Raw genomic sequence first — 12,828 nt, 5'->3', positions numbered from 1 at the left:
GTGGGTGGTGAGAGAATAGAGGCAAGAGGATAGGAGAGAGTTGCGGTGGTGATTTTCTGTGCGAACGAAGTGACTAGTATCGAATGCGGCGAGGAGGAAGACGAGGGTTTTTGAATTCAATGTGAAACAGAACGACAAGGGCTACGCTGCAAACGAACGGCTACCTGAAAAAAAAGAGCGGACCCACCGACCGACTGGCTATGGGACGAACGAGCCAGCTAGTGAGCGCGTCGACTAGCTTGCTCACCCGCTTTCGACCGAGTTGAGTCGGCCGCTTCCGAACGGCCATTACCAGCCGCTAGCGGCGCACCGTCTCCGCTGTCGGCCCGTGCGCGATTGGCCACATCAAAACGAGATCATTTTTGTGTTCAGTGTTTTTTGCCACTATCAAAATTTCGGCGCAGTACAAAGTATCACGTTTTGCAAAGTGGTGGTTTTCCGAGAGCTATGATACGAAAGTGGTGATTCTGTGTATTTTACTCCATTTATTTTCTACGAACCTGAACTTCTGAATATTTTACACTGTTTATTTATGAAGTGTTTTTTGTTGTTGTTGCGTAAATCTGTTCAGGGCATTGATTCAGATCACATGGACATTGCTCCTGGCCACAAATACTACAGTAGACCAGTCCATGCTAAGGTGCTCCAACACCGTTGCTCGGCCGCCACAGGTTGACACTTGACACAACATTTCACCAAGAACTACTCAGTTAGTCCACAGGCAACAATCTGAGGCCGGCCGGTGGTGACCAGCACCTTCCCGTGCGAGTCCCGGTGTCCATGCAGCCCGCGAGCCTTTCCAGCTTCGTCTCTGCACGTAGCTTTTCAATCACACATCTTGCCGCGCGCTCATATGCGTCACGCGCCTTGCCGCCCTTGTGAACCATCATCACGAGCTCCCCTCCCGCGCCTCTCCTTTGCCCCCGTCCATCTCCGGTCTCGACGGGCGCTGCTATCTAAATAAATGGCGCGGGCCAACTGCGAGTCAACGGAGTTAGTTGCGCCTACGGCGGTGACACGACTTGGGCCAGCCGGAGCCCGTACACATGGCGTCCGAGGAGGAGCAGAGCTCGCTGGAGGAGCCGTCCCCGCCGCGGACGCCGACGTCCTGGCCGTCACAGCCGCTGCTCCTGGACCCGGCCTACGCGCGGAGCAAGTCGGTAATCCACGACGAGCTGCGCAGCTTCCGCGTGTTCCTGCAGTGGTGCGCGCTCGACCACTCCTCCCCCGCCGCGCGGGCCGCCTCGTACGCGGCCTTCCTCGCGCTGGCGCTCGCCGTGCCCGCCGCCGTCACGGCCTCCCTCCGCGCCGACGCATCGCTGTCCCCTGCCTCCGCGTCCGCGGTCACGTTCAATCGCGTGGCCACGCTCACGGCGTCGGGGCTCGCCGCCGTCTCGTTCGTCACGATGGCCGTCTTCTTCCGCCGCTGCGGCGGCCTCCGGCAGCTGCTGTTCCTCGACGGGGGCCTCCGCGACGACACCGCGTTCGTCCGCCGCCGCTACGAGCGGGAGCTGGACCGCGCGTTCCGCCTCCTGGCGGCGCTGCTCGTCCCGGCCCTCTGCGTGGAGGCCGCGCACAAGGCCGTCTTCTTCTTCTCCACCGTGCGCGTGGATCCGCTGCTCCCGCTCCCGCACGTGCCGTGGCGCGCGGTGGCGCTGGTGGCCACGGTGGCGTCGTGGGTGTACCGCACAGGGGTGTTCCTGCTGGTGTGCGTTCTGTTCCGCCTCACCTGCGAGCTCCAGATCCTGCGCTTCGAGGGGATCTACCACATGTTCGACGCGGAGGCGTGCGCCGCCGCCGACGAGATCTTCGTGGAGCACCGCCGCATCCGGACGCAGCTGCTGGCTACCAGCCACCGGTACAGGGTGTTCATCATCTGCTGCCTCGTCACCATCACCGTCAGCCAGCTCGGCGCCCTGCTCGTCGCCCTCTCCTCCCAGGACGGCAAGAGCTTCGCCAACTCCGGCGACCTCCTGGTACGTAGTACGCACTACGCACCACCGCGAGTCCATCAGCAAGTACGTGCCTGGAAAGTAATACAGGCATTGCCGCATTGTTGCAGGTTGGTTCGTCGGTGCAGCTGAGTGGGTTCTTCATGTGCCTCTTCGGCGCGGCCAGGATCACGCACCGAGCCCAACGGATCGTGTCCATCGCCAGCCAGTGGCACATGCGCATGCTGTCCGCCGCCCCGCACCACGGCAAACCGGCCGTCAGCACGTCGGCGAGCGACATCGACAGGGTCGCTCTGACGGCGCCGTTGCTCCCCGGAGCAGGATGCGACTACAAAAGCAGACAAGCTCTTGGTAACAGAACCTTTTTCTTAGGAAGATAAAATGGTGGAACAATCGATTTCTGGATTCTTTGATCTAACAATCTACTTTGGTCGTGTGTTTGGTGTGTGTTCAGTGACGTACCTGTGGCACAACAGTGGCGGGATCACCTTGTTCGGCTTCACGCTCGACAGGGGCCTCCTCCACACCATCTTCGCCTTCGAGATGACCCTCGTGCTCTGGATCCTCAGCAAAGCTGTAGTTTTCTCCTAACTACTAGTACATCGACTACTGCGTACGAAACCAGTGATTGTTAGTAGTATTTGATAATTAACCACGATGTGTTTTTTTTATAAAAAGGGGCAACCACGATGTTGTTGACGAAAGTGTAAGTAAATCCAGCTAGTTATTGCTTCCTGAATAACTACGTATCAGTTTCGCGTTTAGAGTTCACCCGTGCCATTTTTTTTGACGATTCACTGATAGAAGAGGGTGAATATGAGTACTAAGAGGTGGTACAACACATGGCGCGAACAAAAGGTGGCATGAACATGATGCCTAGAGCAAGGGTAGATGCTCAGCCCCAAACAACGTATACAACACACCTGAACTCATGATCGTCTGAAATTTCTAGCACTTTAGCTATATGTAAGAGGGTGTTTGGTTATAGGGACTTACTCCCTCCGTTCTTTGAAGAGTGTACTTCCAACTTTGTTGGAAAGTCAAAGATTTTTATGTTTGACCGTATTTATACAACAATACATCATCATTTATGCCATCAAATTAGTCTTATTAGATTCATGATAAAAAATATTTTCATCATATACATATTTGGTTTCACAAACATTGATATATTTTTGAATAAATTTGGTCAAACTTTGTGATAGTTTGACTCTCCAATAAAGTTGGAAGTACACTCTTTAAAGGACGGAGGGAGTATTGGTGTAGGGACTTAAATAAGTCCCTTTAAGTCCCACCTAAACCAAACAGGAGGGACTTATAGGGACTTAAAGTGGGCATTTGTGACTTATGAAATAAGACTCTCAAGGAGGGACTTATAGGGACTTATAGTTGTAATAGGGTCTTTTAGTCCATGTTAAGTCCCAGGAACCAAACAGGTAGGGACTTATAAGGGACTTGGGACTTATAAGTTGGGACTAAAAAAAGTCCTACGACTTATGAACCAAACAGGGCCTAAGTCGTCTGAAAATCAATTTTGGACAAGTCCCATTAAGTTCATGTTTTTTTTGGACTGTTCTGAATTGTTTTGGGTTGGTTCTTTTGACTGATCACAAATCTCATCTCCTTACAATTTACATTATTTTCCATTTGGCTCTCGTTTTCATCTCCCCCGCTTCCCAAAAATATGCATTTTTATTTGCCTTCTTTTCGTTTGCCCTTTTTCTCGTTTAATCTTTTGTTTGCTTGTGTCACCATGTGCCTTTTATTTGTTTACATCTTCGCTTGCTAAAAATCTATTGATATGGATCCTCATCTACTTCCTAATCTTTTTAAAAGATCCAATTATGATGAACCAATTGCTAGTGAATTGAGTGCACTTGATTATCTCTATTAAGTTTTGCTTGAAATTAATGAATCTGAAGATTGTGATGAAGTGTTGGAAGAACAAACTGATAAAGTGATTCATGATATCTCTTTCAATGAAAAGCATGATTGCAATGATGTCATTATATATTCTATTAATATCAATTATGCTAATGATATGCAAAACCTCAAGCTTAGAGATGCTAATTTCGATATGTTCACTACTTATTGTAACGATCATGATTGGGATGATTCTTCTTATGATCTTGAAAATTTATTTGAGCTTCATGATGAATATTTTATTGACAATAATAATTGCAATAATATTGAGAGTGGGTTTGAAAGAGCATCAACTTTAAGTAAAAATAATCCCACATATTCGGAGAATGTTCAATTTTATGAATTTTTTGATAAAAGTGGGCTTGAAGAGGTCATGACTTTATTTGATCCCACTATTTTGGAAGAGTGTCAACTTTGCATGCATGTGGATCATGAAGAGAATATTTTATGTGACAGTTATATTGTTGAATTTGATTATGATCCTACATGTCATTATTATGAAAGAGAAAATATGGTTGTAGGAATTTTAATGTTACTAAATTACCTCTCCTCGTTTTGAGATTGCTATTATTACTTTCTTATTCCTTGCATATGCTAAATATTTCTTGCCTTAATAATTTGTTTGATTATAAAATGCATATGCATAGGAAGTATGTTAGACTTAAGTGTGTTTGTCACATGTTTTATGATGCTCTGTTTGTGTTACAATTATTATCTTTCATGTGAGCATCAACAAAAATTTATGCCTAGCTAGGGGCGTTCAACAATAGCGCTTGTTGGGAGGCAACCCAATTTTATTTTTTGGTTTTGTTTATCAATAAATACACTGTGTTTTGTGTTTTAATTAGTGTTTGAGCCAAGTAAGACCTTTGGGATGGCTTACGATGATAGTTGATTTGATCTTGCTGAAAAACAAAAAATTTGCGTCCAGTAAAATAATTTTCAAAAATCACAGAAGCGTGCTTTTGATCTGATTTGTTTTACACAAGATTGATATACAAATTATCCAGGTTTTCCTAAATTTTCAGAATTTTTGGAGTTACAGAAGTATATGAAGTTTATAGAGTGCTACAAACTGTTCTGTTTTTGACAGCTGTTTTCTATGTGTTGTTTGCTTATTTTGATGAATTTATGGGTAGTATCGGGGGTATGAACCATGAAAAATTTGGAATACAGTAGATATTACACCAATATAAATAAAGAATGAGTTCACAGCAGTATCAAAAAATGGTGGTTTATTTTCTTATACTAATGGATCTCATGAGTTTTCTGTTGAGTTTTGTGTTGTGAAGTTTTCTAGTTTTGGGTAGAGATTTGATGGACTATGGAATAAGGAGTGGAAAGATCCTAACCTTGGGTATGCCCAAGGCACCCCAAGGTAATATTCAAGGACAACCAAGCATCTAAGCTCGGGGATGCCCCGGATGTCATCCCCTCTTTCGTCTTCAATCCATCGGTAAATTTACTTGAGGCTATATTTTTATTCACCACATCATATGTGATTTGCTTGGAGCGTCTTGTATGATATGAGTCTTTGCTTTTTAGTTTGCCACAATCATCCTTGCTGTACACACCATTTGAGAGGAACACGCATGAATCGTGATTTATTAGAATACTCTATGCGCTTCACTTATATCTTTGAGCTAGGCAATTTGCTCTAGTGCTTCACTTGTATCCTTTTAGAGCATGGTGGTGGCTTTATTTTATAGAAATTGTTGAACTCTCATGCTTCGCTTATATTATTTTGAGAGTCTCTAAACAGCATGGTAATTTTCTTAGGTTATGAATTTAGTCCTAATATGATGGGCATCCAAGAGGGATAATAAAAACTTTCATATAAAGAGTTGTCGGTGTCAAAACCGGCGGATCTCGGGTAGGGGGTCCCGAACTGTGCGTCTAGGCGGATGGTAACAGGAGACGAGGGACACGATGTTTTTACCCAGGTTCGGGCCCTCTTGATGGAGGTAAAACCCTACGTCCTGCTTGATTAATATTGATGATGTGGGTTACAAGAGTAGATCTACCACGAGATCAAGGAGGCTAAACCCTAGAAGCTAGCCTATGGTATGATTGTTGTTTTGCCTATGGACTAAAGCCATCCGGTTTATATAGACACCGGAGAGGGCTAGGGTTACACAGAGTCGGTTACAATGGTAGGAGATCTACATATCCATATCGCCAAGCTTGCCTTCCATGCCAAGGAAAGTCCCATCCGGACACGGGACGAAGTCTTCAATCTTGTATCTTCATAGTCTTGGAGTCCGGCCGATGATGATAGTTCGGCTATCCGGACACACCCTAGTCCGGGACTCCCTCAGTAGCCCCTGAACCAGGCTTCAATGACAACGAGTCCGGCGCGCATATTTGTCTTCGGCATTGCAAGGCGGGTTCCTCCTCCGAATAATTTATAGAAGATTGTGAACACCAGGATAGTGTCCGGCTCTGCAAAAATAATTTCCACATACCACCGTAGAGAGAATAATATTTACACAAGTTCAATCTGCTGACGTATTTGATCGTGTGACGTCACACCACAACCAAGCCTTTACTTGAATCGTCTTTATTGTACCACCTCAGCGCGTTTAGCGAGGCAGTTTCCTCGGCACGTCTTGTCGAAGCAGAGATTGTGTTCCCCTTATTCCGGGATTCCCATCAATACGGACGTGGGTAACCCAACCGCGCCATCAATTATGGTGCTTGGGGGATAAGCGAGTTTCACCAGGCCGGTGGGGACACATGTTTTTGTCCGCCCATATAAGGGGATAAAGATCCAACCCTTTTACCTGCGCCTTCTTCCTCCTTAGCTTATCCATCTCTGCGAACCCGAGCTCCAGCGCCCAAGCCCGCACATCTCACCTCAACCTTCTCCAATCATGTCTGGAGCGGGAGGCAAGTGGATGGCCTCCTCCGTCATGGAGGGGCAGATCCAGAAGCTGCGCAACGCCGCGTATTTGTCCAGCGACATCGCGCATCGGCTCCCCGACGAGGGAGAGCTCATCCCCACCCCTAGGCCCCATGAGAGGGTAGTATTTCTTCCCCATTTCCTCCGCGGACTGGGCTTTCCACTCCATCCCTTTGTCTGGGGGCTCATGTTCTACTACGGCCTAGATTTCCATGATCTGGCCCCGAATTTCATCCTCAACATCTCAGCGTTCATCGTCGTGTGTGAGGCCTTCCTCTGCATCCAGCCCCACTTCGGCTTGTGGCTCAAGACCTTCAGTGTCAAGCCGAAGGTTGTGAAGGGCAGCCAAGCGGAGTGCGGAGGCGCCATGGTGGGCAGGATGTCCCACGTTACTTGGCTTGAGGGCACTTTCGTAGAAACCATTAAGGGGTGGCAATCGGGGTGGTTCTACATCACCGAGCCGCGTGACCCTGAGTGGGCAGCGGCCCCCGAATTCAGATCTGGCATCCCCACACGGCTCACCTCCTGGAAAGAGAGTGGCCGGATCTGGGGTGATTTGGAGGAGCTGACCGGACTCCAAGCCTGCGTCCAAAAGCTGGTGGACAAGAAGCGCAAGCTTGTCAATGTAGTCCAGGTCATGCTCATCCGCTGGATTCTCCCGTGCCAACGACGGGGCTTCAACATGCGGGAGTTTGATCCGGCGCAGCACCAGACCCTGAGCGGGCTCTTCGACACTACGTACGAAGAGGTCTAGAAGGTGTTGTTCAAGGGCGCCGAAGCTCCCGCATCCGCTACCGAAGATGGCGGATTCAGCTCACAGCGTCCAACTGACGAGGTAAGTGATTTCATCCTTTACGGAATGCTCGTTTGCCATAGTTTGCCTCTATGCGGGATCTAAACTCCCCCTTTCCTTTGACAGGACTGGCTAGCGAAGGCCGAACAGACTATCTGTCCGGCCCCATTGCCAGAGGACCCAGTGGACGCCCGTCTAACGGGGCTGCTGGCTCCGGCACCCCATGTGGTGCCAGAGAAAAAGGCCAAGAAGCAGGCCACGGGTACTCGAAAGAGTTCCCGTTTTCAGGTGTTATCGGATGATGACTCCGAGGCCGACTCCTCCCACCAAGGCGAGGAGGAGAAGAAGAAAGCCTCTCCCCCAGCGGGGGGAGGGAAGAAAAGGAAGGCTTCCCCTGTGGGGGAGGCCGAAGGGTCCAAGAAGGGAAAAACCCTTCCCCCGGACTATTCTGCCGACGTCAGTGATGACGACGAGGACTAGCCTCCAAGGACCAAGCCCCTGGCGAGATCGTAAGTATCCGGGCTCCTGAGGAACTTTATGATTTCCTTTTTTGCCACCCAGTGTCTTTCTAATGCCGCATACAACCCTGCAGTCCGCCCAAGGATGATCTCCCTGCTTCGTCGAGCAGGTCCTTAGGTGCGTCGGATATGGATTCCCTTCCGACCGCCTCCTCCCCTTGTGACGCGGATGATGCCGAGGTGGGATCCCGGGAAGGGACCCACCAGGAGGAGAAGGCCCCAGAGGTGTCGCGGGATAACCTCCCGGACTTTGCGCCGGACTAGGCGCCGGAGCCCCTAGTGGCTCCGGAGTCCGGCGGGCGACCCCTTCGCAAGAAGGGCAAGACCGTGATGCCGGCGGCTTCCGTCCAACCGGAGGCGCCGGATAGATTGCTGGAGGCGCTCAATGGCGCCTCCATTGAAGAGGAACACCGCACTGTTATGAGTGCGGTGATTCAGAAAGTTCAGCTTGCCAAGAGCGGGCTGACCGAAGCCTGCAACAGCCTTCTAACAGGCTTTGAGGTAAGAATTTTGATATATGTAAAATAGTACCGCATAGATAGTAGCCCCTGATGCTCGGTTCGGTTTTCGGAAAGAAAAGCCGGACCGAGGATCTAAAAAAGATATACGCAGGAGTCATGAAAAATATGTCAATATGGGATTGCAGGTTGTGCTGCTGACCTCTGCCGCACTGACTATGGAGGTCAATACTTTGAAGGAAAACCTTGAGCGGTCCGAGAACGAGCTCGGCCGTGCCAAGAAGCAGCTCGAGGACAAGGAAGGTGAGAAACACCTTATTGAAATCGTACCTTACAGAAAAGGATTTGGTTGCAAGAAAAATGACAAGGATAACGTGGATATGGCAGGGGCCACAAACAAGGTGGCGGCCCTGAAGGAGGCGGTGTCCGCGGCCGAACGCAATGCAGCCACGGAGAGCACCGAGCGCGAGAAGCAGGAGGTGCGGGTGGCGGAGGTACAGCAAGAGCTCCAGGCTCTCATGAAAAAACATGAGGGTTTGGAGCGTGACTCAAAGACCCGAGAGTCCGAGCTTGCGACGGCTCTTGAGAGTGCCAAAGCCGCTAAGGCCAAAGCCTATAAGGCTCTCCAGGAAATCGAGGCGTTGAAGAAGATAGCGGCGGGTAAGGCGTTTTTCATGCAAAGTAAGCATGTGAGTGTGAATTACATATCACTTACCGGGCCGAGGAGGGAAGCTCAACGGAGAAGGTCTTCTGGTCTCAGTATGCTCAGGCCGGACATCCGGTGCCCCTCAGCGATCAGCTGAAGCAGCTGGTCGAGCTCCACAAGGCGGCCGAACAGGCCATGAAGGGCCTCATAGTTCGGCTGTGGCCTAAGAGGCCATGCTTGGGAGCTACTTCGGCCTGGTGTGGCGGCTGGTGGATGCGTGCCCGTGGGTTAAAGTCATCAAGCATTCCGCCTGCATTGAAGGTGCCTGCCGGGCCCTTGCCCGCGCAAAGGTGCACTGGGGCAAGATGGATGCCAGAAGCTTGTGACCGACGCGCCACCGCAGGGCAAGGAGCATCGTACGCCCGAAATGTATTATAAAACTGTCCTGAAGGGTGTCCGCACTATTGCGGGTGAGTGCTCCAAAGAAGAAATTTTTTAGTAGACTCGCGTTTTGTTATCCTGTGCGCTTGAAAACTTTGTTCATATGCGCTAAGCAACACTTGTTAATTTAAAATATTACCTTCTGTGCGGCTGTTTATCAAATCTGAGAGATGGCAAGTCGTCGGCTTCAGCCCCCATGCCGCGAGTGCTGGGGTGTCCGGGATAAGCTTGAGCGCTCTTGTTCCCATTTTTGGGTCCATCTAGGGAGGCGCTCAACACAACAAACAAGGCAACCGGACTTATAATGCTTGAACACTCTCACTTAGCCATAGAATTCTATAATTTTAAATTTCGGTGAAGCCCCTAGTATTCGGAAGGCCGAAGTTGGGGTGCTATACACGCCTGGGCCGGACAGAATCCGGCTCCTCGCTCTAAGCGGCATAAGTCTTTAGGGACTCGCAAAAAACTCTTGAACAACGACCAGCTCTCGCCTCATCATGACGGTCAGTTTTAGCTTTCTCCACTGAGGCGTTAACCCAGCTCAACTGGGACGCAATCGCAGTGGTTCTCCCAGTGCTACTTAGCCGATAAAACGGAACATAAGGTACCAAAACATGGGAGCCGGGCAAACCCAACTATTGACCCAAGAACATGATTCGGAGCCGATGCATATAATGCTATAAGTTCGGGGTGCCGCACTTGTGAAAGTGTTCGGACTTATCACACCATGATGCGGGAAACATAAGCCCCTGGTGTATTTAGCCGTACCAAAACGTACGGATGCAACATGTCATAGATGAACATATGTATAAGAAAGAAATGCAATTTAAAGGAAAAAGGTGCTTCATTACTTTATTCAAGAAAAAACTGCTGTAAGTGCAGAACGATACAAATGGTGCGATAAGCAAGGGATGGGACTGTTAAACATGTCCCCCTCCAGGGGCAGGCTACGGAATAGTGCATAAAACTGATTTAATGCTCATAATGGAGACCACCTGGATATTCGTTGTAGCCTTTCTCCTTCCCTGACTGTTGCATCGTGAGTTCGGCATGTCTGCTGCCGGACAGGGCCTCTGACGAATGGAGTCCTGTGGGTAAAAATGGAAGAAAAGAAAGAAAAAAAAGAACGACACACTTGAGAGGCCCTGGTGTGGTTGAGCCGCAGTCTGGGCCTATCGTGGTCGCGCCCCTTTCCCCATGCCCATGGTATCTTCAGAGCGTAATGGTGTACGCGAAGGGCCTGTCTTGACGTTTTACAGGGGCTGGGGTTGGGGCCGCACTGCTACGCATGCTCGGAATGTGCCAGGTGGTCATGTTGTAGGTTACTCCGGGCGCGCTTAGCTGTGTCCGGCCGCTTGCCTCAAGAGGTTGCATTGTACTTCTGCCGCGAGAGCCACTGTATGTTCCTCCATTTGGAGAGAATGTTCAGTGTTTCTGTTGACCGTGATGACTCCTCGAGGGCCTGGCATCTTGAGCTTGAGGTATGCATAGTGCGGCACCGCGTTGAACTTTGCGAACGCGGTACGTCCGAGCAGAGCATGATATCCGCTGCGGAACGGAACTATGTCGAAGATTAACTCCTCGCTTCGGAAGTTATCCGGGGATCCGAAGACCACTTCCAGTGTAACTGAGCCTGTACAATTGGCTTCTACACTTGGTATGACGCCTTTAAAGGCCGTCTTGGTAGGTTTAATCCTTGAGGGGTCGATGCCCATTTTGCGCACTGTATCCTGATAAAGCAGGTTCAGGCTGCTGTCGCCGTCCATCAGGACTCTGGTGAGGTGAAATCCATCGACGATTGGGTCTAAAACCAATGCGGCGAATCTGCCATGACGGATGCTGGTGGGGTGGTCCCTTCGGTCAAAAGTGATCGGGCAGGAGGACCATGGGTTGAACTTCGGGGCAACTGGCTCCATCGCGTATACATCCTTGAGTGCACGCTTCCGCTCCCTTTTGGGTATGTGTGTTGCATATATCATGTTCACCGTCCGCACCTGTGGGGGAAAACCCTTTTGTCCTCTATTGTTCGGCGGCCGGGTCTCTTCCTCGTCGTCGCTATGCAGCCCCTTGTCATTGCTCTCGGCAATTAACTTTCCTGCCTGCTTGAATACCCAGCAGTCCCTGTTGGTATGGTTGGCTGGCTTTTCGGGGGTGCCGTGTATCTGGCACGAGCGGTCGAGTATTCGGTCCAAATTGGATGGACCCGGAGTACTTCTTTTAAATGGCTTTTTCCGCTGACCGGGTTTAGAACCTCTGAATCCGGCATTGACTGCCGTATCCTCACTGTTATCGCCGTTAATGCGGCGTTTGTTTTTGTTGCGACACGACCTGCCATTACGGTCCTTGATATCCGGACTGCCAGAATTTTTGCTGAGGTTGTTGCTGCGTGCTAGCCAGCTGTCCTCACCCGCGCAGAAGCGGGTCATGAGTGATGTGAGGGCTGCCATGGATTTCGGCTTTTCCTGTCCCAGGTGCCGGGCAAGCCACTCGTCGCAGATGTTATGCTTGAAGGCCGCGAGGGCCTCGGCATCCGGACAGTCGACGATTTGGTTTTTCTTGGTTAAGAACCGTGTCCAGAATTGTCTGGCCGATTCGTCTGGCTGCTGAATTATGTGGCTTAGGTCATCTACGTCTGGTGGTCGCACATACGTGCCTTGGAAGTTATCGAGGAATGCGGCTTCCAGGTTCTCCCAACTCCTGATTGACTCTGCTGGCAAGATGTTAAGCCAATGCCGGGCTGGTCCTTTAAGTTTGAGTGGGAGATATTTGATGGCGTGAAGATCGTCACCGCGGGCCATGTGGATGTGGAGGAGATAGTCCTCGATCCAGACCGCGGGGTCTGTTGTGCCGTCATAAGATTCAATATTGACGGGTTTAAACCCTTCGGGGATTTGATGATCCATTACCTCATCTGTGAAGCACAGTGGGTGTGCGGCGCCTCTGTACTGGGCAATATCACGACGGAGCTCAAGAGAGCTTTGTCTATTTTGTTCGGCCCGGCCGGACTTATTATGTCCGGTGTGACGGCTGTCGTCATGTGTCATGGGGCGCCCGCGCGAGCCGTAGATCGATCTTGATTGTCTTGCCTTATCCTCCAATATGTCCCGTAAGTCCAGAGCGTTCCCCTGTGGCCTTGTGCTTTTCGAGCGATGCCGGGGTACGGTTCTGGTGAAGGGCCTACAGGCCTCTCTGTCG

At 50.2% G+C, this 12,828-nt stretch overlaps 1 protein-coding gene across 1 annotated transcript; it reads left to right on the top strand.

The window, feature by feature from the left end:
- The first annotated feature begins 981 nt into the window (after window positions 1-981).
- Window positions 982-2,716, top strand: LOC119342045. Its single transcript, XM_037613883.1, has 3 exons — window positions 982-1,976; window positions 2,063-2,303; window positions 2,407-2,716. The coding sequence occupies exons 1-3, from the start codon at window positions 1,047-1,049 to the stop codon at window positions 2,541-2,543; spliced, it is 1,308 nt and encodes a 435-aa protein (XP_037469780.1). The 5' UTR covers window positions 982-1,046; the 3' UTR covers window positions 2,544-2,716.
- The last annotated feature ends 10,112 nt before the right edge of the window (window positions 2,717-12,828 follow it).

This window comes from Triticum dicoccoides, chromosome 7B (assembly GCF_002162155.2).
Source record: "Triticum dicoccoides isolate Atlit2015 ecotype Zavitan chromosome 7B, WEW_v2.0, whole genome shotgun sequence".
NCBI lineage: Eukaryota > Viridiplantae > Streptophyta > Magnoliopsida > Poales > Poaceae > Triticum > Triticum dicoccoides.
The sequence above is the reverse complement of the archived record's forward strand: the minus strand, read 5'-3'. Positions and strand labels throughout refer to the sequence as shown.

Bases quoted from the DNA above. Each gene is read 5' to 3' on its own strand.
- LOC119342045 (XM_037613883.1), top strand. From the start codon at position 1,047: ATGGCGTCCGAGGAGGAGCAGAGCTCGCTGGAGGAGCCGTCCCCGCCG. The intron at 1,977-2,062 runs GTACGTAGTACG...GCATTGTTGCAG, and splicing joins CCAACTCCGGCGACCTCCTG to GTTGGTTCGTCGGTGCAGCT. The intron at 2,304-2,406 runs GTAACAGAACCT...GTGTGTGTTCAG, and splicing joins CAAAAGCAGACAAGCTCTTG to TGACGTACCTGTGGCACAAC.